The sequence below is a fragment of the Choloepus didactylus genome, chromosome 20 (assembly GCF_015220235.1).
Source record: "Choloepus didactylus isolate mChoDid1 chromosome 20, mChoDid1.pri, whole genome shotgun sequence".
In the NCBI taxonomy this organism is placed as follows: Eukaryota; Metazoa; Chordata; class Mammalia; order Pilosa; family Megalonychidae; genus Choloepus; species Choloepus didactylus.
In genome coordinates this window covers 24,805,659-24,831,152 of record NC_051326.1, presented here as the reverse complement: position 1 = coordinate 24,831,152, position 25,494 = coordinate 24,805,659, and the positions used below count along the sequence as shown (strand labels likewise).

Sequence of the window (25,494 nt, the reverse complement as noted above, 5' to 3'; positions counted from 1 at the left end):
GAAAGTCCTGTGTATTTTATTCAGGTAAAATTCTGTATCATTCTCCTCTACAGTTAGTTTAAAGAATCCAAGATGATCCTATGCTGTACATAAACATTAAACTTCATCTAAAGCTGTGTAATATAATGGACACTGTAATTTTTAGAAGCAATATTATTTACTGAGTAGGGTGGTTACTCAGTAAATATTTGCTGATTGAATCTTCCCTAAGAATAAGTTCACTTTTTTTAGTGGACTATAATGATACAAAATAATGACTTAGTGTTATAATAAAATTCTGTCAATTTTATTAAAAGCAGATTTCATTTCTTCACATAGTTAAGAAAGTTTCTTTTCCTTTTTTTTAAAAAAAAGCCCATTTCATTGTATTATTTCATAAGAGTAAGTTGGCTCAGTGAGTTGTCACTGATAAAGACATGTACAAAGTTAGCACCATACTTCTATTAATGCAGACAGCTACAATGACCTTTTCAACATGTACAAACTCCCTTTACACATAAACACATATATTTACAGCTAATAAATAACACTTAAAGCCAAAGCATCTTTTATATATATATAGCGAAGTCTTTAGAAGCCAGAGTTCCCAGGGCCATATGCTGATTTGATGAAGCTTGTCTTAAGTTTTGCAACCTTGGTCAAAACCCAAATCCAAAATACTAATAAATCAGCAATGAAGGGGGATGCCAACAACAAATCGCACATCATTTTATTTTTAGAGAGAATTCACTCCAAGCCTGCTGGTGTCAATCACAATACTAGTCCTACATTATTTAGGCACAACCACATTTTTCAGATAAACAGCTGAACTTCTGGCACCTCTGGAACTATTTCTACTCCATATGCTACAATACATGCTTTGATTGTTTACCTTCCAAACAATGCGGAGTAATAAGCATATATGCAGGGCTTTAGAGGTGAGTATGTGTTCAGATACTCACACACTTTCACAGTTTGGGTTCCCAGCAATAGCCTCTGAGACATTCGACTTCTTTATCACTTTATATTAATATGTAGAAAAGCATTCTGTGAAAATGAGATCTAGTTTATAAATAATTGTTCACTCACTCTTGATTAATTGTTAAAAACAGTAATAACAATCCTCATGGCACTTTTACGTGGCTATGGCTATCAAAGATTCTTTTAATTGCACACAGTGGTTTCTAATCACTGCTCATGAATATAGCCAGTTACTTTTCCACCTCTACATGTAGTAAATACAGTCCTTGTCTGTAATTTGCAGGAGTTCAAATGATGCAAAATTTGAACTTGAACACAAATTTTCTTGTTAAAACCAGAAAAGAAAGAAACACACTCAAAGTATGGTTGAACCCTGACTACAGTAAGCCTACAATTGAAGAGTAACTACTGGATAGTAAATGACTACAAAATTGATGAATATAATTTTAAACATCTGACAATAAAATTATGGTAGCATTTTCTTTTTCCACAGTTCAAATTATGTGTCAGCTAAGGATTACAGGCTCATTTTAAATACCTATCCAGGGAACACTGTTAAAATATTATCGTTTGAGACAAAAAGAAAAACGTAATTGGTGGTGGGGGGGCAGTTTGGGCAATAAACTCTAAATAGTCTATTAAGAATTCATTGATCTAAATTTTCCATGTCCTTTAATTTGTTACTTAGTTACAATGCAAGCCAGCCAATGGCAGGGAGTGTTTACAGGTTTAGTGCTTTATCAGTCACATCCCCAGTCCTTCTCTCCAAGTCCTTCCATCCTGGTTAACTCCTGGACCACTTCCAGTGGCAGGAGGAGAGCCATTCCAAAAGACAAAAAACAAAAAAATGGCCATTTTGATTGATAAGTAAATGGGTCTGACTTATGCCACAGTAAATCATTTTTTATATTCAGACTTGGAGAAAATTTTGAGAAGGCATTGCTTCAGAAAATCAGAATTCCAATTAAAATATAAAGTTCTAATGGGTTTTAGGCTTGGCTAAAGATGCCACATGAAGGACCCTCATTATTTTACCATGGCTCAAACAATTCTTGTTTCTTTCCAAGGTCAAAATGGAGTGCTTTCTATGTCTACTGTCTTTTAATGCTGGAAGATGTACTATTTGACCACCATACTCCTCAAATTGAATTAGCCATTCTTTAGTATTTGCGGCTGTCTCGTAAAATAACTAACAAGGATATAGCTGGGATTAAAACTCAGGAAATTCCACTTTTAAACATTGGGCATCTTTTGTAAAAGTTACTTCATTCACTTCCTTCTTCACAGAATTCACGTGCTGTTCTTCTGTCCACAGATTTGCCCTGTTTCTGAGAAAAAGCAGAGGAAGAAGGGTAATTTATTAACTGCCTAGTATTGTATAACCCTGTCCCACCCCCACCATTCTTATGATGAAAAGTATTCTCTGGAAGTTCAGAACTAAGGTGTGAGAATAAGCCAAGGGAAGAAGCAGATAAATGAACCGGAGAAAGTGGCAGGGTCATGGGAATGAAAGATGCCCTGTCATCTATTTAGCCAAGTCCCAGTAAGCAGGACCATTTTCAGAGGATGATCCAAATGATTTCAAAATTTAGGAGGATTTCTTACTTCTAAAACTTACGAAATTAAAAGCCTGAAGAGCTAGCAGGAAAGAAAAAAAAATCTTATTTTGTTGATTGATTTTAGTCACAGAGGAGAACAACTGCAGAAGGTGATACAGCTGATTCATAATAATTCCTAGCGAAAGTTCAGATGTCTGAAGTAAAGCTTGCCTAAATATCTGTTGTTGTCTCAAGAATCCTGTAGCCAGATGAGGAATGTATCATTAGACTTTCTCAGATAAACTCTTGTAACTTATATAAATAATACATCCAGAAATACTTATATTTCTTTTTCTCTCTCTTTTTTTTTATATTCACATATAGAATTAAAGTTGTAGAAGACTTGTGGGGAATTTTTTCATGTGTGTCTTTGTGTATGTTTGTGTGTGATGTAAATGTATATACACTGAACTTCATATAGGGGGTCCTTTCTAAGCATTGAAGCAAATGTGAAATTGCTTTAGATTTGTGATAAGGAAAAACAAAGCAATGAATCTTTTAGATGAAAAGTCTTCACTTAGATAAGAATTGAGTTATTCTGTCTGGCTCAATACCAGTTGCTGTGTTCCATTTCAAGTGTATCTTGAGTGATCTTACATTGATGTTTTTAATTCAGATGTCTTCATATTGTCATTCAAGTGCGTATGCCATCATTCCACTTTCATAAAAAATAAAAAAAATATATTAAATATATAAATATATATTATACATGCATAGATGAAATCTGGAAGGATATAAATCAAAATGTTCATTGTGGTTGTCCCTGGGTGATAGGATCTGAGTGATTTTATTTTCTCTATGCCTATCCATTTTGTAATTTGATAGAAATTACAAAATAGAAATTAAAAATAATAGAGATTTTCCAAATAGGGTTTTTAATATACTGTTCCTAATATGCAATTCTCATTTTGTACTTCTGTCCATAAATATAACTGGGAGAAGAAGAAAAGCCAAAGCCATTGCTTTTTTCTATTTCCAGGTGATGTTGTGACCAGCTTTCCCATTGTTTCTTGTGTCACTGGCTTGTATTACATGATTTAAACTTTCTCCCCTTTATAACTGTAACCCATTAGAGCTTGGCATCTGGCAGGGGAAGAGTGGAGAAATGAAAATGGCACATCCACAGAATTCAGCAGAGTTGAGGAGAAGATCACATGCTTAGTTTCCACTTAGTACTGACGCTCTGGAAAGATTCAGCTGACAGCTGACACATGGATTAGCCTTAAAGGTCAAGTAGGAAAGAGCCAGGGAGTTGTGAGGGGAGAGAGAATAGTCTCCTGTCTTCTAACTCCATTCACTCTTTATCTTTAGGACTTTGAGATGGGTGCTTGGTGGATGCCCCTTAGACTTCCTGTCTTGGGATCTACAGGCACTTGGAGGATCAAGAAGGAACTTTGTTGTTGCAAAGGACGGTATGAGATATTTTACTCCCCCGGACACATTCTGAGAAGAGTTGCACCCATGGCTGCAATGACAACTATCAAACACAACACAGAACTTGTGTCATATGCTCTGTAGTTAGAGTCTATAAGGGTGGCAGGGATGCAATGGAGAAAAAAGTGCAAGAGAAGATTCTGTGGTAGTTTACAAAGTAAAGCCTAAAAAGTGTACCTGAGATGAAAGGGAGTGGGTTGGGATGAAGGGGAGAAGGAGGTATTAAAAAGAGGAAGCACCAGTAAAAAGCAAATGGGCCAGTGTGATGTCTATGTGGAAGGGCTAAGAAAGACCATCTGAAGATTCTGATCACAAGAGTGGATGCAGGTGTTTAGTTACAGGGTGAGGAGCCATGGAGACAGCTGGATTCAGGCAGGGCACGAGCTAAGGATGCCCAGAGAGATTCAACCCATGATGCTTACCAGCCAGACTTCTTATTCAGAGACTTGTCATGGCATTTCACAAATACCACGGCTGCCTTTCCTTTCTGGAGATGAGACACTTTCTCCCTGGAACAGAAGATCACCCTGTCGACGAGAATGAATGTGAACATGCCATGTGGAACAATAAAAATGATTATTCAAAAACTTATGGTTCGGTCAGTTCTGTTTAAATCCTCCATGACTGTTCTGGTTAATGTTTTTCTTTTGATGTGTCCAATAATTAACTGCTAGCACTCAGGCTGTTCTGGTCAATAACATGAATCAGAAGGGCTACTGGAGGGTCTGGCTTACTGCCCACCAATAGACATGGTTAATCAATCTAGACAGGCATAAAGACATTCTGGAGGAGCCTTAGAATCACAAGGCTTTCTCCAAGAGCTGTCACAAGATCAGATTTACCACCCCCTAGTATCTACATTAGGAAAGTAGCAAGTTGGCCTTCCACAGGGCCTGCTAGAGAAACAAGTGTTCTGCATAGCCTCTCCATCCACAACACTTTTTTTTTTGTTATAAAAGCAAAGGACCAAAGAGAAATAGTCTGCCAATCCTAATATAAGAGTTGTTTTTATGAACAATAATACCACACTACAGTTTGCATGTACCAGTACAAAAGTTTTAAACCCTATAGGGCTCTCTATGCAATTCATTTTATAGAGACACATTGGATGGGGGAGGGCAAGCCAGGATGAAATGAACTGGGAATCTCATCCTTCTTGGAGAGGTTTGTTTTGACATTTGAATGCCAAAGTAACATCTCTGAGGTTTTTTCCATAACTTCAATGCTGGTGAGAAACAGCGCTAAATAAGAAACCAGGGATTCCTGACTTCTAATCCCTGCTCTCCCTCTGACTAACTGCGACCAACTCAGGGTTTAGTCTTTCCTTACATGAAATGCAGAAATGCTATTACTGCACCCATGTGATAATAAAATAATAATCCTAAAAAAAAAAAAAATCCTAGGTGTAATTATCTGAGTCATATGGTTTTAAAGACAAGACTTAACTAAAATTTCACCTGAGTGTTGAAGGCTCCTGAAACGCTATCCCTAAGTAATGATATTAGGGTGAGTCTCAGTGAATGGAGGAAAAAAAATTACTTTTTCTGAGTCTCTCCTGCTTTTACTCTGATCTTCTGGATAGCATATCTGGGGCTGCTCCACCAGTCCGACCAGCTGAAGTATGAATCACTCATCCATTTGAGTTTCAACATTAGCAGCTCCCCAATATCCACCTCCGTGTAAATTAGGAAGGAGTATGTCTTATTTGTGGAGACTTCAGGCCTGAATAAAAAGTCAACATATTTGGTTAGTTCTGGAAATAAGGTTTTTTTTTTCTCTTTTTTTTCTCCTCTCGAGATGTAAATAGTTTTATTGTTTGGGGAATATTTTAAAAATGCAAAAAATGTCCAATGAAAAGTCAAGATGAATGTCAATGGCATTTAGCGTACTTTAAAAGACACCCACATTCATTTACTTTAAGGCAGCTTGTATCCTAACCATATGAACTATTAAATACAACCCTTAAAAGAGGAAAAAATCCGCAAGTCAATCAGAGACGTTATTTCCATTTTCATGTATTCCTTTCTAATTTGTATGGATATGTGAACATAGTTTTACTTGATTGCAATAATAATGGACAAACAATTCTCTATTCTTCCCCTGTTTGGCTAATATTTTATCTTCCACATTTTGCTGTGTTTTACCCTTATTTTCTATAATAACAATTTTATAGCCAGTTGATGGTATTGACTCGATAGCGGTATGATTCACTTAACCATTATCTTAATTTTGGACACGTTTCTAATTTATGCTGTTTTATGTACCACTGCAATGAATACCTTTTGCCATGGAACTTTTCAAAAATTTTCTGTTGAATATTTCTTCTGATAAATTACTAGAAAAGAGATTATTCCATTAAATGTAACAACATTTTACAGCTATCGAAAGTTATTGCCACAATGCCTTCCTTACCTGGGGGGTTCTATTAATTAATGATGCCTCCAATGACATATGTATGTACATATCCACTTCACAGCCTCATCAGACCTCGGGATTTTTAAAGGTTTGTTCATTTAACAGTTATCAAATGATATCTTAAAGTTGCCTGAATCTTGTATTTCTTTGGCCAATAGTAAGGAATGAAACCTTGTCATGGGTTTGTTACTGTTTATATCTTCTCCGTGCATTATATTTCTATCTACAGAGTGACTTCCTATTACAATTGTTTGTTTTCTTTAACGTCAAACATTTGGAGAGAATTTATTTGTTGATTTGTTTAAAATCAACTGTATAAAAAAATAAGCTGATATAAAATGGTAACAAGAAGAGAACAAAAAGGCAGTAACTGAAAAGGAAAGGGCCAATTTGAAGAATTTTGTTTGCTCAATATAAAATAGGACCAAGACTTAAATTCTGAAATTTCAATTTCTTAGGCTAGAGACTTATTTCTAGGTGTCTGACTCCACCTTTGTTCCTCAGACCAAATGAAAAGCAAGTTCTGGCAGGCAGCAGTTCCTTGATAAACCCACGTGCTGGAGGTGACCTACTCACAGGGTGAAAGGGATGTTTTCGCTCTCAGCCACGGTGCCATACAGAGAGATCTCAAAGGCTTGGTTGGTCTGCGTATTACTTTCAGTCCCAGAAAAGTGGATCTTTACTTGGTAATGGAAGACTGCAGAGGAGAATATCGGAAGACATCCTGGTCAGTCTTTATGGAAGCCCCACAGCCCCCAACAATCAATTTAGGACCACAGTATGTATCTCCCTAGTGACCAAACAGGTGGTGCACACATAAGCCTAGCCATGGGACTTGGAAGGATTTCTTCCTATCTATACAGTGTTCACTTTTAGAAAATCCAGAGCTTGAATTCTACTATTTTTCAAAGAAGTATATTTGTATTACATGAGAAAAATCCAAGTGTATCACATTTCTGAGTAGTCCTAAAAAGCAGCCATATTTGGTGGGGTGCTAGGGAGATGAAATCAAGAGGCCATGGGGCTCTCTCCAGGAACTCTGCCCTTCCTTGGCCATCTTGTCTCTTAGCATCTGTACCAAGCATATTGGGCATTTGTCACTGTATCACTATGTGACCATGTTTCTTCTTAAATGTTTAATGGTAAGATGATCATGTTCTTTCTCTTTATCCCCCCAGCATCTAGCACAAAGCAGGTATGTGATAGGCCCAAAAGAAAAATTTATTTCATTGACTCATCAGTGAGGCCCTAAGGACTGCCTCACAATGCCAGTTCCGAAAGTGCCCTACATCAGGGAGGGACTCTGTAGAGAAGCAGGTACCTAGACTTCTACATCTCCTCCCTGCCCTTCACTCCATCCCTACCAAAGCCCCTGCATAAACAGGAGTGAAGGGAGGTCACAGGGACAGGTAGGGCAGCAGGCTTAAGACACAAATTCAAGAGAAATAGGGTTTGGAGATAAGTGGAACCTTTGCAGGCACCACCACAAGCCAGAGCAAGAGAGGCTGGGTCTGACAAAGTTCCAGCACTTAGCCTGGGGCCAGTAAACACTGACCAGCCCTGAGGGGCACTGGCAGGATGAGGTGCTGAGGGAGAGCAGCCTTCCAATGACTCGAGTCTTCAGGAGATTACTGTCTCCTTGCACATGGTTCCTGGTTCCAAAGAGTCAGAGAAACTGAGGCTTCCCGAATTGCCTACAAGGTTTCCTTGAGTTAGGTGCTCCAAACCTCCGTGCCACCAAGTGCACCTCTACTGTTACCAACAGACCACCTTACACATGGGTGCCTTCATCAGATATATTCTACCTTGGGAAACTGTTCCTTACCTTCCTCCCTTCCCTCTGGCTTCCAGCTAGGCCCCACACAGACAGCCTTTTCTGAAATTAGTCCCTCTCACTCAGATTTAGCTGATCACCTTCCCTCCTGTTCCCCTCCATTCCTTTAGGTCTTGCTCCAAGCAAGATGCCAACTTTGAAATTCCATTATGAAACAAATTCATGACAAAATAGAAATATCTAAGAAGGTTTGGTGTATTCTCCCCTCCCAGGGACAGTTGCATTTTAAGATGCAGGTGATTCTTGCCTTCGTCAAAAGCAAACATTCAGGATAAGCAAACTTTTTCTATGAAAGGCCGGATGGTATCTTAGGCTTTGCAGGCCACACGGTCTCTGTAACAGCTACTCAATTCTGCTTTGGGAGCATGAAAGCTGGCACAGGCAATGCGTTAAGAAATGTGTGTGCCTATGCTTCAGTGAATCCTGACTGACAAAAACAGGCCCCTGGGCCATGGTTTGCCAGCCCCTGACTGAAAGGATTAGGTTTCAAATTAGCTATGAGCCTGGGGCTGATGGTCTGACCCATGCTAATGGTCACAAATGCAGACAAAGTTGATGCACTAGGGTCTTGGTGACAACAGAAATTAGGAGCTACAGTAAAATGCATCAGTGCAACTCCCTCCCTATTAACAGAAACTCAAGTGAGGCCCCAGGGATTAGTACCATCATTCCTTTATCTCTGCCCAAAAGGACAGGACGCAATAAGCATGATAAAAAAATCAATATGTGTGATGCAGTGAGCATGACAAGTGTCTAACCAACCTTTGAAGGGCATCTGAGAACGAGTCTTCAGATACATTTTGCTGCTTCTTTTGGCTCTGACTTTATTGATCTCATAGCCCAAGTTGTTGCACCGATTCTTTCTGCAACTCAGGCAGAGTCCTTTATCAAAGGCTTCCTTGGAATTGCACCGATAGGCCTTACTTGGGTTTTCTTCATTCAACAGGGAGTCAATGAAAAGATGAATGGACCGCTCATGCGAACACTTCACTAGTTGGTCCACATCTAGGGAAAAATGGACAAAGAAAATTTCAACTCTGCTAAAGTATGCAATGCATGTTTCATTTTGCATATCTTAAAATAGTTTAGATGTGGTCTCAAAATAAAATGACTTCAGGGTCTATCCTGTGAATCTGTGACTGTAGTTTCTACTTAAGGAGGTAAGTCTTGGTGTCAGCTGCTCACCCATCTTCAGGTGTCAAAGTTGCAACCTTACAGGGACCTTTTGTCTTATATTTATGGATATGTTTATGAAGCTGTAGTAATAGATATCCCAGGAAGAAGTTGATTTCCCCCAGTTAATCTCATCTTCTTCTTTATAAAAAAGCGTCTAATGCTTCTAAATTCTTCCAGATATGTACTTCTAGAAACCACATCATAAAGGGCATAATTGATAAATCAATAGTATTTAATCATTGATACTATACATAAGTGAGGCTTGAGTCCCTAATAATGATTTTTTCATTAAATAAATTACAGAAATAATTAGCAATGTCATAAGAGTGGATCTATTACCATATGCTTTTATAACAATTGAAAATAGTAACTTTATGCTGTATGTTCTATAACATGTGCATAAAAGCCCTGAGAATATTGACCTTAAGTAAGTCCCAATGCCCTATAAAGTATGCAATGGGCCTTAAATAAACCATAAATTTAACACAAGCTAACATGCATATTAAAATAAATATTAAGTGAAAATTAAATTATTTTTTTCTGCTTAATGTTTTGGAAAACCTATTGCTGGGGAGTGGTGATTTGTATCTGATTTGTATGTCTCCTAAAAAGGCCAGGAAAAGATTGTTAACACCTTCTTTATTTTCAGTAAATTTCAAAATCTCCTCATTGTCTTTGCAACTACATTCAAAGTATAACAACGTGGTCAGATAACATTTTTTTTGTTGCTATTGAGGGCAGTGGAGTTTTCCTTTCTAAATCTCATCTTTACTTTCCTTTGTGGCTGTAAGTATAATAATCAATGTAGTCTCCAATAAAATAAAGATAAAATGGGTGTCTGACCACAGAAAGTGCTGACTCCAAGGTAATCACTCTGACATGATACAATTTTCCAGAAACATATCTTGGCCAAATATGTGGATTACTTTGTGGGTAATGGGTAAGACATTCAGTGATTAAAGGTCACAAATAAAACTCATATTTAATTCATTTCTAAATCATATTTACCACCAAGGCCTCTCTCAGCAATCAAGCGAATAGCTTCCCCAATGTTACATCCCGGTTGGAAAGTGCCTCCGTTAGGATAAATGTCAACATGCCCTACTGGTTTCTGGATTCCGATGCTTCGGTCGGGTGACCCTCTGGTGAACGTGTGTAACACGTCTACAAAATATGCATCGTCTGGAGAAAGGCGGCTTGGAGCTTCAGCATACTCGAAGTTAGGTCCGGCGGGATCTAGGCCTTCATGGAGGGAAAAAAAGGCCCCACAGAATTTAAATCTTTTTTAATCACAATTAAATATCCAGTTAGCATTCTATTGCTCTTCATTTGAATGTAAGTGGTAGCTGCTTAGATTATTAGCCCCTATTCTATGGTAATTTGATCTTTAAATTACTAAGAGAGCCATGAACGTCAACTTGGATCCTTCTAAAATGGAATTTGAGTCTCTTCAACTAGTCATTGTATACCGATTTTCATTTAGGATGCCTTGATTTCCTTTCATAAATTATTTCTGTATATGGTTAGACTTTTGAATAGCGGTGGCTTCTTTCTCTCTCTCTCCAGACATGCCAAACCATCTATTACCACTGGAAGGGATGACTGTCTTCCTTTTTCCAACCTGCCTCTGGGGTTGGTCCCTTTTCACATTTCCCATTATTGATGTGAGTGGTGACATGTGTGCAATTCACTACTAAGGCATACAGCAGAAGGAGAAGAGAAACAGGATTCTCAGAGAAATCTTCCTATGCTTAAGTCTATGCCCTATTTCTGCACTAATGTCAGTAGATGGTAAGCCCATGGGAGCAAGGGCCCATATTTATCTCATTCCTGAAAACCAGCCCACCATGAGATAATCAAGTGTATCCCCAGCCTGCCCCTGCCCCTCTGAAAAGCACCAGGCACTTCTGGGCATTTAACCAGCGTTGGCTCTGATTCTCTTTTGGAATGGTGGCCATCTCAACTTTTGGGGGATAGATGAGTGACACTGCTGTTTTCTCACCAGTAATTCTGTTGACTTTCTTATTGGTCAGACTGCCTGCGATGCCTGCAGCATGGGCTCCAAGGCTGTATCCCAGGAGATGAACATTGTCCAGAGGATAGTTAAATTCCTCCTTTGGAAGAGAAAAGAGGAGGAAAAATTATTTGCAAAAGATAGAAACAAAAGGAAATAAAATCAATATTGTCTTCAAAATTAGGCAAAACTAAAAATGTACTCAATTTATTTTAATTTTGTTCACAAATAAAAGAAGCAAACATATACTCAGATTTTTCTATTAATTTAATAAGATATTTTAATTAGAAAGTTTTCCGATGCATCTGAAATTATATAAATGATGTAACTATATAATCCATTATTCCCTACACTAGACGTCCTTCATCACTTTGTTCTTTAAGGTTAGCCAAGCACCGATTTATAACCGGAAAATGTAGCAGTGGGAAGGAACCACTGACATGTACAGTCCAGCCTCCTTGAGTTACAGATGAGACACCCAAGGCCCAGGGAGGTGATCCAATTACCCAGGTTCACCCACCTAGTTAGAAAGGAGCCAAGAAAAGAACCTTTGTCCTCCGATGGACAATTCATTTTTTACCTCCAATTATCTGGCTTAAATAATTTGACCCTGCCAGAGCATTTGCTTCCTTTCAAACAGAAGGTACTGCTCAAAGGCAATGTCCAGAGGATGACCTCAGAGAGCCAACACGGGAAAACTGTCCACTAAAAGCAGAATTCTGGGCCTCTGCTACCTTATGTCCTACACACCTGTCATTTCCTTCCTAGCACTCAATTCTGTCACTCCCCAAACCCTCAACAAGAAGCTGGATCTTCAATTCACACCAAGAATAAATGCTATTCATATTTTTGTCACAGAGATTGGTATTCCATAACAGGGGTCAAAACCAGGATACAATTTTATGTACAAGTCAACTGGTAGGCAAAGATTTGGCTGAACATTACATCTTCCCTCTGTCCTGAAATAAGCTTTTTGTTCTGCCCACTTAGTTCTTGGTCTCAGCAGATCTATTCACTAGGAAACTATCAAAGAACAAGGCAGGGCAACACTAGGCCTTGGCATTATGGTCTTAACATAATACCACTTTTTGCTAAAAAAGAATGCGCCCGCTGATCTTCTAAGGATTTGAACTGCCCCAGGAAATGCCTATGTCCTAATGAAAGGAAACACAGAACAGCCCTTTGCCGAGCTCCAGCCGAGAGATGTGGACATATGAGGCGGTCTTATGCGGTCTTACCTCCATCCAGTTGATAAATCTGGCCACATCCTTTCCCACCAGCTTGGTGTGGGCTGCAGACACTGGATAATGCTGCTGGGCCCGTGACAGCCAATCCACCACGATGACGTTAGAGTCTGGCTCCCGCTTGTACAGGGCTGCCACAAGTTTTGGCACCCAACTCTCATACATTCCTGTCACCTGAAAAAAAAGGACACAAGCATTCTTAAAATGCCCATCTACAACTTGTAATATCTATAGCAATCCACTACATCTGTGCTCAATGGAAAAACAAATCCACACGGAAGCCCATTGGCTCAGACGAAAATTAAACCCCAAGAGTGTTCAGAGACTCGTGCCTGCCCCTTCTGGGGCAAATCTGAGTATGCCAAAGAAGAGATGCGATGGGCTCAGATATGGCAGGTTGGGGTTCATTACATTTTCAATTTTAAAAGCTTGTTTTATAAATTGAGAAAAACTTCAGTAATTTCTACTATTAGGAGGCAAGGTCAGCCTGACTGAGTTTAAAGTTTGTAACAGAATCACAGACTATTTTAAAAGAACTTGAATTACTTTCAATTAAGCTAATAAATGTCTCCCAACAGAATTGTTTAGGGGGATGTGCAATTATTTTGTTTTCCTAATAAGGAGCCATTTATATACAACATTTGATGTGCTAATGAAAAAAAATTAGTTTCAAACATACTAATCTATCCTAACAGAAAATAAGTTTGGTTTGCAAACCCTTTCTTGATAGATGAGAAAATGGTAAGCTTCAGTTCAAGCTTTCCACAATTCTCTCAAAGTCTTAATTACCAGAGTGCAAATTAGTGAGGTTTAACAGTCTTATTTCCCAAATGACTAGTTGGTCCTGTTAGGACATAAGCTGACTGCCAACTGTAATCCTTTACGTCTTGTTAATAAAGGGCTCCAAAAGTCAAAGTCAGAAGACCTATGGGCTCCTCAAATTGAACTCCCTTCATGTAGAATTTTAATTTATGCTTTCAGAGAAGGGGTACTTGGTATCTTAGCAAAGATGCACACTTTAAAACAATCAACACACGTTAAAAAAATAAAAATCAATAAACACAGTTTCAAAATTCCAGACCATCCAGCCATGAGCTTGCATATGGTGAGAATCTGAGAAAAAACCCCGAAGTCATCCAAACTAATAAGATCTGAGAGCAAGTCATGTTGCAGCCACAGTAAATGCTACTTAGGTACTAAACAGAAAAAAAAGATTCTGAAATTCATGTTTAAGGTAGCTTTTAAGGGGAGCTCTGTACAAACCAGATACTTAGCGTTATTCCAACTGGAAAAGGGGAGTCTTGGATTCCCAAACCAAGGGACTGCATTTGAAACTGTGCTCTTATATGGTGGGTTCTTTCAGAATGATGCTTTCATTTTGTTTGGTTTTTTTTCTAGGCTAAAACTATCTAAGCACAAGGCCTAGCTTCACTTCCGACACTAACAAATGTCACAATTTTTCACCAAGTTGCTGTGCCCTGTGGTAGAACAAAGCAAGCCTGAGACTCAGAGGACTTTGGTTCAAGTTCTAACTCTTCCAGTAATTATTTCTATGAATCTAAGTCCTGCTTTCACCTTCCCAGGCCACCTCCTAAAAGATGACCTTGAAGTGACCTTCCACTTCATCCGTTTCTACTTGTGACCCATTCTGGTTCCCAACCTACTTGTACTGATAAAATGCCAGCTCTACAGCTATTTCAAGTATGAAGAGAAAACAAAGGAGAAAAGGTAAGAAGGTGATGTCAGGCCATTAGGAACTTATTTAAACCTCCTTTGCACATGTCTCGGCATGGCTGCTTTAGGTCGGGGTGCAGCCTGGGTCTGGGAGGGAACCACAGGGCATGCCCACCTACAGCAAAATCAGGCGGAATGGGTCCTGCCCTCCCTTCTCCACCCTTCATGGTGTGCCCACCACCCTTTGCAGCTGCCTTCAGAGAGGGGTTGATGTCATTTCTTCAGAATGCAACGCTAATGGCTACTCATGTCAGCCAGGGGTGAGGCCATCCTACTTTACAATGAGAACCCTGTTCTTAAAACACCAATCTGTGAAATCCAAGCTAGTGGCAAAGCTCCGGTACAGCTGTGTCTAAACTGCTTTCTGGGATGTGCCATATGCATGTTTCATGCTAAGCATTCTTTTGCTTCTCTCATAATAGAGTTGGAGAATCTCTTTAGTTGCTTAGTTTGTCCCCTTAACTCACCAACCCGCTTACCTCAGATAAGGCAGGAAAATTTTGTTTGCTCTAGGCCCCAGTTGCAACGCTTTCCATACTATCAGGGTTTCCAAATTAGGCAATATTTACAAAGGTAAGTTACCCAACTTACTCCTACAGTGACTCATACATTTATCAACTGCCCGATAACTAATCCAACATAAAATATTGGTGTACATATTCACAAACTAAAGGGTGAGAAACCCAAATACTCACTTTCCTCCACTTAGAGAAGACCCTATTTCCTAGGTTTTTCTTCTGCACACCCCTTAAACAATAACCATTTCAAAAGTCTTTGATTCTCAGACACATAGCTGAACTGAAGACTTTGAAGCCATCTGCACCAGGTGGCTCAACTTGACCCACCAGGGAAGAGGCTGAGAGCAGCATATCTGGCTCAGTTATTGCCCAGACTGACCAAGTCCATGCAAGGAAAACCTGGACTCATGGCCAGTAACCTTGCCAGGTAGTCAAAACATCAGGATGCCTGGTATGAAGGGCACAAGTGGGCCGAGGAAGGCAGTGATTGAAACTGGTGCTATTTACAGATGTGGATTATTTGTGTCATCTAGTTTGAAGGAAGGAAGCATGTTTTTTAAAAATTCCTAAAGTATTCTTAAAATATATAATTCTCTCGGGGATAACATGATTGAGATGCCTGGGATATTCAATTTATTCCCTGGGGTATAAATGTGTTTAAGTTTAAACTTTTTTGAAAAGTGTTAAAAGCCAAGTTCTTTCTCTATATAAACTGCCTCTAAAAACACCTAAGAATCCTCTTCCTTTTTAAAATCTCTTAAAATATAAAAAGATTTATGCTTAGGAATTAGGCCTTTTATCTTAAGATAAGTAATTCATTATGTTTGTTAATCTAGTAAACTGATGCATTTTATTAAAATAAACATGTTTGAGAATTCTGTTAGTAGTTGCCTTCATCTCCATAAAAATTATAGCAATTGTCCTATACTGTCAATAGCAAAGGCACTCAAGCTATGTAGAAAAAGAAATTAGGGCTAGATATATATCATTCTTTAGCTAATTTATCTCATTAGAATTTAGTATCTATCATATTCATTAGTTCTGATATAATGGAAAAATAATATATCTTTAACAATCAATTTTATATAAGTTCTTTTTAATAAACAATGAAATTCTCCCACTAGGGAATAAACATTGTAAAAATGAACTAAAATAATCAAGCCCAGGAACTCTAGCATGTAAAGTGATTATTTGACATGTTGAGAAAGAACTACTTTATTAATATTTTTTTAACATAAATTTAGCCAGTTTTCACCTTTAACAAACATCTTGTATTACAGTTCCCTGACTAGCCTTCTTTCATCTCTAGAAATGCCCTCTAAAGTTTGAAAATGTTAGAAATGGAGGGACCTTAAAGATATCTAGTCCAACCTCTTCATTTTACCGATGAATAAACTGAGGCCCAGAGATGGGAAGTGACTTGACCCATATCACAGAGCTGGCATGTAGCAAAGTCAGAACGGGAAGCCAGGCCTCCTCGCCTCCCTGCAGCCCTCTCCTCCCTGTTCCAGGCTGTCTTCCTCAAGGATCACAGCGGTTTGCTGGATCATGCCAGGTTTCCAGCGGCTCCCCACAAGAAGATTCCGTGTTCTGCTCTGTGGGAAGCACAGCCTCCTTTCCCGGCCGCACAAGAGTGGCTGGCGCAAAGGCACCTGCCAGGGACCGTGTTCTACAGGATGGCACTGCCTGGGGGAAGTGCCATGAACCTGTTCCTTTAGACTGCACGGTTCCCCACCCCAAACCAGAACTGCCTGTATTCACGTTTGCAGCAAGGCCACTGGAGAGCAAGCAGAACTACAGGATGCCAGGACTGACCAACCGTTGGATTCCCAACCACTGAGAAAAGCCCAGTTCCCTCCTTCCTCTCTTACCGTCCAGCCATGGATCACCACAAAGGTTTTGCTGCTGTGGTTGAAGTGGCAGTTAGCCACAGATTCTGTCACTCCAGGAATGAGGTGGCAAGTGTCCTCAACTGTCTCTTCAGGGGTCCTTAGGGCAAATTTACTTTCAATGTCTCTAAAATCTTTTCCTCCTGTAATTACTGAAAAATTGCATAGGAGATTAGCTGAAGAATTGTTTGTTTTTATTTTCTTGAATGTTATATTTTCAGTTCACAAGCAATCACCACTGATGATATTTTTGTTTCTGAAGAGTCAAAAAAAAAAAAAAAATGGACATGGAGTGCAAGAGAATGACTGAGCCTGTAGTCATGACCACAGTTGGCAGAGACATCCTTAAGATAAGTGTGAGATGTGTCTTCCAGCCTTTTCTCCATCTGGCCTTCAGTGTGTGTGTGTGTGTGTGTGTGTGTGTGTGTGTGTGTGTGTTCAATTGCAAGTAACTCAACTGCTATCTGGGGATCCCTGAGTTAATTCAGTCTTCTCTCAAGTTGTCCTTCTAAGTGACTTCACTGAGGTTCTGTTGCTAATAGTGGAAAAGACAGTGGGGACAGAACCCAGGTCTCTTGGTTCTGGTTCAAGGCTTATTCCCCTAGAGAACATTGGTTCTTGGCTCATGTTGACGTAGTCCCGTTCATTTTATTTATTCTTTAACACTCTTTAGGTCTCTGGTTACATCAAAAGCACATTCTCCCAAAATATTATACAATTAAGCTTGTTTGGAAAAAAAAGATTATTTCCTTTTTACTCATGTAATTAAAAAACATATATTTGTATTAAGAGAAGTTGGAAGGGTGGGGCTTTTGTATAACTTGCCATAGCAAGATATGCCAGTCCAAAATCATGCTTCAAAAAATCATTTAATGGATTGCTCAGATATGACTGTGCTGTATATGAGCTATGGTTAATTCTTTCTCCAAATTTTCTTTTTTCTTCTTACATAATCATAGCCTTCCACACAAAATCAAAGCTTAAAACACTACATCAAAGCTGTTTTTAGAAGAAGTCCATTTTGGTTCTTCATAATTAATCCCGAATTGGGTAAAAGGAGAAGACAAACTTTTAATCTGTCTTTGGAATCTATGGACAATAAATCTAAGTATTAATAAATCTTCACAGTGTATTTGTAGACACTACATATAATATCACAGTGAACACTTGAAATAAATTATGCTGCAAATCAGACTTTTCACAAAGCAAAGCACAGTCAAAGGGAAGTTATATTGGGAGAATTGTTTAATTCCTTGAAAGCAAAAAAAGAAAAAAGAAAAAAGAAAAAAAGAAGAAAGTAAAAAAAAAATCTATAAGAAGGCAATAATTTATAGATTTTAGATTTTACTATTATCCTAAAGTTTTGAGAGATAAATAACTGAAATTGCCTGGGAATACTTATAACTTCTTGGCCTAAATTTTCCCTCTTTCCACAATTTAAAATTTGAAAATCTGGAGTATTAAAATAACATGGCAAAGGTCAGGCCCAGAATAACAATAAGAATGATGGGGGTGACAATGAAAGTATGGACATTCTGATCAGGCTTATGATATAATTACCCAAGGGCCAGCCAACATTTTCCCTTTTAATAATTATTCTCCCAAATTCTTTGAACAGTACGATATTTCTTTCTCAACTTCTCATTATATGCAACAAGTTGATAACCAAAAGACAAAACAAAACAAAACAAACCTCCAGCACCTGGAATGGAGGAGACAAGTTCTTTGTGATTTGATTTAGTGGAAAGGAATGAATTTTGTTACAGTAACTCAACACTCTAAGATCATTTCTTCAAAGAAGAGATGGTGTTAAACTATTGATCTTTAAAGCTCTTTCCATTTCCAGTAGTAAAACTGTCCTTGAAATATACCCTTTAGAGTATGCTTGGTCTCTTGGCATATTTGATTTTAGGTCTCCCTTTCCCTCCTAACCAGAAAGTACTCTGGTGACCTTATTATATATTCAATAACGGAAAAGAATATTGCAGATTTTTAATATGATTTTGCTGTGTCTAAGAAGTTCTTTCATTGTTAAAAAGTGCTTTAGAAAGTTTAAAACTAGATTAGTTTCACTCTCTCCCACATCTCACCACCACAAATAACTCACACTTTAACAACCTTATTTTAACAGGTTCAATTATCAATCTTTTTAAATCAGAAATAATCTGAACAAGCTGGCAAACAGTTTTCACCCACCATCTGTGTGCCAAACCAACACAGAGGACTATTGCACTACATAACCTCAGGGAACGACATTCACTTTGGGTCAGTTTTTCCCTAGAATTATGCAAGGTGGTGGCCCTGGGCCAGGTTTTAAATGACTTGAGAATATTCTTTGAAATTACTGAGCTGGCTTTGTATGGTTCCATGAAATTAAAAAAAAAAAAAAAAAAGAAAGTCTATTCAGGTCATGGATCCCATATCAGATTTTATGCATGGCTCACCGAGAGCTCCGGGTTCCCATAACCAGCATTTTTCTTTGTCCATAGCTTATAAAGAGAAATTCATACATTCTCAAGCAAATTTGTGTTTGGAGTCTTAAATTTCACCTTTAAAGGAAATTCTTTCTCATTTTAAGTTACAGAGAATATAATGAAGCCCTTTGACAGGAACTATGTCACTCTATGAGCTATGTGATAGAATCAATTCTATGTCAGTCCTATCTATGAAATCGAAAATTTTATTGGTGTTTAGTCAATCTTTCTTCCCTTTGGTGTTCTGATAAGAATTATTATACTACCGGTGTTGCAACACCTCAAAGATGTCTCAGAGTCCTAAAGATTATTTTCCCAAACCTCTAACAGCCCTTGAGCACCTGGCTTAGGCCATGTAAAAATAGGGGAAAAGATGGACCTGGATGATGGTCAGTCCGTGTGCTTAATTGTCCCAGTATGCAACAGGGATTGCTCCTGGCTGGCAAATGAACCAATCTGAACTGACTGTTATTAAGGAAACTATTGTTTTCCGTACATGGAAAAACATTAGAGACTCTCCACTTATCTAACCAGACTATCTTTCACCAGGTCGCTTTAGAAATTAAAGCCATCTAGACAGGAGAGGGGAAAGAAAGATGCCTGTATTCCTTTTTAAGAGTCTCCCATCCTGAATTTGACTAAGTACATCAGCACCACCATGTCAACCAGGTCCCATAAGATGTGTCTTTGGCACAAAGGGAAGAATTTTGTTCCCAGACAAGTTACAAGTTAACCCATTTCCTGGCTATGCAACTTTTAAATAGTTCTTAAATAGATAGCTAAAAAGCTGAATGTGTAAATAAAGATAAGGAGTTTATCTTAATGTGGATAATAAATCTCAGAGATGAAGTTAGACTCAGAAGCCTAAGCTTGTGGAGATAGGTAAATGTATGGAGGGGGCATCATTGCTGCTAGAAAAGGAGGAACATCGAGCATGCCAGGAAAGATACTGCCAATATTCTAGAAGCAGCTCTGCATTATCAGATGAATAAAGATTATCATGAGATTATTCATATGAACATAGTAGGTACAAGAGCACAATTACAATGAAATTCTCTTTGAAGTTTCCACGCCCCCTCCCCTCAAACACACACACACACACACACACACACACACACACACGTCAAAGACTTCATCAGTACTTCATTTGCTTTCTGAGAGATATGATCCTAGTTATTGACTCAGGTAGTGTCCTCAGGATGCCAAAAACACAGCAAGCTGAATTACTCAACTGGCCAGTTTGATGAGGAAAAAAATCAATACCATTTTCTCACTGAATTGACTGGTCTGTTCAAATATTCCAATGTAGACAGAGGGTTAATGCTCTTGAAATATCTAACAAGTGTATTTACTTCTCATTTTTACAAAGAAAAATATTTGTTCTATTAATTGAGTAGTAAAAATAAACCCTGTACTTTGCACTTGAATTCATTTTACGTTGAATTTTCTCTAATATCAGGGATAAACTTTTACCCTACTGAAAAGATGGGTTAAAAAAAAGGCTTGGATATGTATGTGTTAAAATTGCCCAGTTGATTTAGACCATCAAGAGTGAACAAGCAAGTGGAAGCCATCACTACTCAAAGGGATACTATGGATTGGTCAATGAATATTTTGATTGATAAGTAGGCATATTTAATCAAGAATTTAAAATTTGAAATACAAAATTCTTCAACTGTTATTCTGAAACTACTTTCTCCTCATTGATGAGGGCAAATGAAAGCATCCATTGCTTCAAACTAACACAATGAAAGCCAATGATATGTTGGTAACAATTGTTTTACTGGAGGGAAGTCTCAGTAAAGATTTTGAGTCTATTCTGTTAATTAAAATGTAGATACTAATTCTCATGTTATTTTTTACTGTAATTAACTCTAAAAACTAACATTTTAAAAAAATGTACATTACTGATTTCAAGATAGATATATCCTTGAACAGAGGGCTGTTGAGAAGCTCTCTATTCAAATCCATTTGACCTATATTCACTACCCCTGTCCAAAAAGTCCAAGTTTTCATAAAATTTTAAAGCTTCTGTAAACTTATATATTAAACACAAATTAATCTGAGCCAGAGTAGTATTGCCCCTATTTGTCGGCATGGAACAGACTTAATCATCCAAGAAAAACACACAGATGAGTACATGTACCAAAGGGTACGTGGGGTGTGTTCCATGAACATTGTAGCTAAATTAGACCAAGTGTGGCCACACCAATTTGGTCATCTTTGTTTTTTCTATTCCATCGCAAAATAGTAGTGGGGCCATTTTCTTCTATTCATTCAAACAGTCTAAATCACCAAACTATCTGATAAATGACTTGATCATTCTGAGAGAACAGATTGTGAAAAGCCAACCAATAAGTGGCACCATTTAAATATGCTCATTTCCAGTAACCCCAACCCTTGCCCCCATCTCTCTCTCTTTCTCTCTCTCTATATATCCATATATATGTATAATCAATGTAAGGTGATTCATTTTTTCTTTCCTAGTGGATATTTATTTCCCCCACTAATCCCATCTGACATTTATTAAAAACCCAAATGGGGTCAAGGCACACAGACAGACAAGTTTTAAATGGCACAAGCCAGCAATGTACAGTTTGTGGTCAAGTGAACAAAGACTCTTCAGAGCAGATCTCAATCTCTCAGTCTCTTAGTGAGCTGGAGAGTCCTGTCATAGTTCTCCTTCAGGAACTAACAGAGCCTCCAATTTTTGCAAGGAGAGAATGTGACTAAAACTACTTTTGACACAGATTCACTCCCAGGTTACAAAGTCTCTGCTGATAAAAATTGTTTCATTCACTCAGGTGACAAACTATAGGAAGTGAATACAAGTATCTTGAAACTTTACACTAAGTTTTAGAAAGTTTTACACTTGGAATATTGGAATATTTGTTACCTTAAAGGTTGGAAAATGCACTGAATAAATTCTGCAATAGTATCTTCATTAAGACCTGAAAAAAATGATGATACTCATGGCTTGAATACTTTTCTTACAGTGTGTGATCCAAAGTCATCATCAAGAATCATTTTGATTGCTAGAACAGCTTCATGTTTAATGCAGCAGAGTGCAGCCTTTGTGGTAATGAGGTGAGAACAGTTTGTGGTCAGAGAAGAAACTAATTGTAAAATGTTGTATGTTTCAAGGCAGTTTGTTGAACAATCTGACATAATACAGGGAGTAAACTGTAGAGCCCAATTTTTCCTCATACATGAAGCAAGAATGGAGGGCTGAGCTAAAAATACTGCTTGAAAAGAAAGTGAAAATTTTCCATTGCAACTCTTCCCACATACCTGACTCCCACTTTTCAGTACAGCTATTAATCAATCACTCCCTTGCTGAGCTCGACTCTATGAGAAAGTGACATTTGCTATTTGTTCTCATCGCCCATCATGTTTAACTCAGATGTTGGCCTGGAAATTCACTGTGGCAAGTCAACTATGGCTATTGAGCTCGTACCCAGATGCTCCCTCTCCTAGCTCTTCAAGTGTCCCACTTGGGGACATGCAGAGATTGTGGTGGCTCCCAGAGCAGAGAGCTCGAGGGCAGGACCTCATATCCTCATATTCTTCCTGGAAAGAAAAGGAGAATGAATAAATCAAGTAAGAGCCCAGAGGAGGTGCTGCCCATCACTCCTCCACACCTGTGCCTCTCTCATCCTGAAACTCTTACCGTCCTGAAGGAATTCATTTGTTGGAAAGGGGGTGGGGGAGATGCTGTGAGGGGTGTGGGGTGGGGGGAGAGGCATAAATGGTGGTTGGTGGAGTGAGAGTTGGGGGGGGGGTGGTGAGAGGAAGAAATTTCAAGTTAGCAATGATTTCTCCCTCCATATGTTTTCAGCCAGGGAAAACACTTGTTGGTTAAAATCAATTTAATTCCTTTAAGTGTCCATTTGAATAAAAAATAAAGAATTAGAGGGGCGTAAAGATTTTTCAGTCCAGTTCAAACTCCTCATTTTTGAGTTAAGAAAGCTAAACCCAAAGAGGTGGCACTCACTTGCCCAAGAATTTAGGACTGTGAACCTCTAAGAGAGGATAGCAAATCCTAAAATGTGATGACACATGTTCACGTGAGTTTTATGGTAAAAATGGCATTGGACTATGGTATACTTTCTGAAACAAGAATTTGGAGTTCATTCCTACCATCTTCTTGGCCAGTGTTGAACACGATCGAGGGGAACTTACCATCAAATAAGATGTTTAAGGCTTTCTAACCGAACCTCCAGTGCTCTCAAAGTGATCTGATTGAAAAGATAATTGTAAACCTTTCCATCCCATTCAGCCATTGATGGGATCTACCTTTTTTTTTTTTTTTTTTTAAATCTAACAAAAATTTTCTTTCACAGCTCAGTGCCGAAATAAACCAAAGCTTTCAGCTGCAAAGTCATACACAAACTTGGTTATGACTTGAACCGCTTTGGGACGCGCCCCCTGAAAGCACATCCATCCTACACCACCCTGACTGGAATTGCAACACATAAGAAAAAGGTAAACTTGGCTTCAGTTTGCCTCTTCAGGTGCTGTTGTGTTTTAGTTGAACCAAGGTTCAAGTTACGCAGGCTGCCTCTATTGAGAGCAAGTTTCCGGGGCGCTTCTTTTCCCTGCAATAAAGAAATTCGCTTCTCACCCCAAAGGCCTTCACTCTTGCTAGCTGGCTGCGCTCCGGCTCAGGAGCGCCCAGCGCCCGCCCCAGCCCTGAGCCGGGTTCCGGAGGCCCCACGTGTGCGCGGTGGCACCGCCGGGCTGGGCGCACCGAGCTGGCCTCAGCTAGGAAGACAGGGAGGGTAACCAAGTGCAGACCTGACAACCGCAAGTCAGTCGCCAGCCTGGTCGTGGCTGCCACGTTTTCGGGAGGGTCAGCCCTCGGCTAAGAAAAGCAGAGCGTGCAAGCGTGGAAGCTGGGGAGCTTCCCCGGCGCCCTAACGTCCGTAACACCGCGCCCCGCGTCCCGCTACCCCCACCCGGGAGCGCAAGGGTTACGCGGAGAACAACGTGTCTTCTCCACGAGAAGGTGGCACTAGCCGTGCGCTTTCCTACAGGCGGTGCCTGAGCCACCGCCTCGGCCAAGCCGGGGTCACCTTCGCCCGCGTGCCTTTCATTCCAGGGCTCCCCGGCGCGGGGAGTCACGGCGGGTCACCGCCGTCCCGGCCTTTCCCTCCCTGGTCCCGCCCCTCACAGCCCCGGGACCCTCCCGGCTCTGCCGGCGCATCGCTGAACGCTGCCGCAGCCGCAGGGGGAGTGGAGCGGACAGCGCGGGAACCCGCCAGAAGGGGAAAGCGGGAACTGGGGCCGGCCCAGAGAGATCGGAGGGAGAATTCCTTCCCTGATTTTCCCGATCCCACGTCCGTGGCCCTTCTTGGGTTCCCTCGTGCAGGGAGAGTCTCCGGTGCGCATCCCCAACCCCTTTTAACATCCGCCTTCTCATCTTCAAAGGGTATGGAGGTGGACACCGAGACGCGTCTGCAGGTGGAGGGGAGACTGCACGCAAAACTTACTGTCGGCGGCGGTCACTCCTCCGCGGGAGATGGTCAGACTCTGGAGCCACACGCCCAGGGCCACCAGGAGCAGGGCTTTGCTCTCCATCTCCGGGCGCGTTCCCTTGTCGGGGCAGCACGGCGCGGGCTGGCGCGCGGACGGACTGACAGGCGGGCTGAGCCGGAGGCGGGAGAGGGCTGGAGCCGTGGTTCCGCGCGGGGCAAGTCTCCCTTTAAAGGGAAAGGCTGGGCAGCAAGAAGTGGCAGGTTTCCTCTGGGGAGGAGGAGGAGGAGGAACCGAGTCTGACACCGTCCCCCATCCAGGGCTGTTTATGTGACGGGAAATATGCAAATAAACCTCATCACCTATTGGCTATAAAATCATAAGTTGGGGGGTGGGGTGGGCCCTAAATTCACTTCCAAATATTTGAGCAAACCGTAATGAGGATCATCCCTGCCAGCGAGAAGGGGGAAAAGGGTAGCAGGGAAAGTTTGCTTTCCCTTAGAAGGGTCCCTTACAAGCACCCAGCAGGTTTTAAATCAATTTGTTTCAAATATTCTACTTCTCTGTGATCACCACCTTTCCAAGGAAAGGAAGTTAAGCTGTTAAACTGCTTTTAGTCAATACTTCAATCCACTCTTTTGATGGATCCTGTTTGTTAACTTGCAGGGTTTTTGTTTTTGTTTTTTTCCAGAATCCTCTCGGTCACAATGTCAATTTAGGAACCTATGG

The 25,494-nt window shown here is 39.9% G+C and overlaps 1 protein-coding gene across 3 annotated transcripts; it reads right to left on the bottom strand.

The window, feature by feature from the left end:
* Positions 1 to 25,074, bottom strand: LPL (lipoprotein lipase). 3 transcript variants are annotated; one of them, XM_037812943.1, is made up of 10 exons: positions 24,783 to 25,074; positions 16,799 to 16,968; positions 12,670 to 12,849; positions 11,420 to 11,531; positions 10,426 to 10,659; positions 9,004 to 9,246; positions 6,984 to 7,104; positions 5,532 to 5,714; positions 4,415 to 4,519; positions 1 to 2,288 (listed from the first exon to the last, which is right to left on the bottom strand). In XM_037812943.1, coding segments are annotated over exons 1-10 (1,437 nt in total). In that variant the 5' UTR covers positions 24,871 to 25,074; the 3' UTR covers positions 1 to 2,287. The 3 variants fall into 3 exon arrangements, with proteins under 3 accessions (XP_037668871.1, XP_037668872.1, XP_037668873.1); XM_037812944.1 differs by lacking the exon at positions 24,783 to 25,074 and adding an exon at positions 22,748 to 22,926; XM_037812945.1 differs by lacking the exon at positions 16,799 to 16,968 and having other exon boundaries at positions 24,783 to 25,073.
* Between the last annotated feature and the right edge of the window lie 420 nt (positions 25,075 to 25,494).

What these genes read in the sequence shown, in the direction of transcription:
- LPL (XM_037812943.1), bottom strand. Translation starts at nt 24,870, where the DNA reads ATGGAGAGCAAAGCCCTGCTCCTGGTGGCCCTGGGCGTGTGGCTCCAG. An exon ending in TGGTGATCCATGGCTGGACG is followed by an intron (nt 12,850 to 16,798) that starts GTAAGAGAGGAA and finishes CTTTTTTTTCAG; the next exon opens with GTGACAGGAATGTATGAGAG. An exon ending in GCAGGAGAGACTCAGAAAAA is followed by an intron (nt 4,520 to 5,531) that starts GTAATTTTTTTT and finishes TCTCGTCGACAG; the next exon opens with GGTGATCTTCTGTTCCAGGG.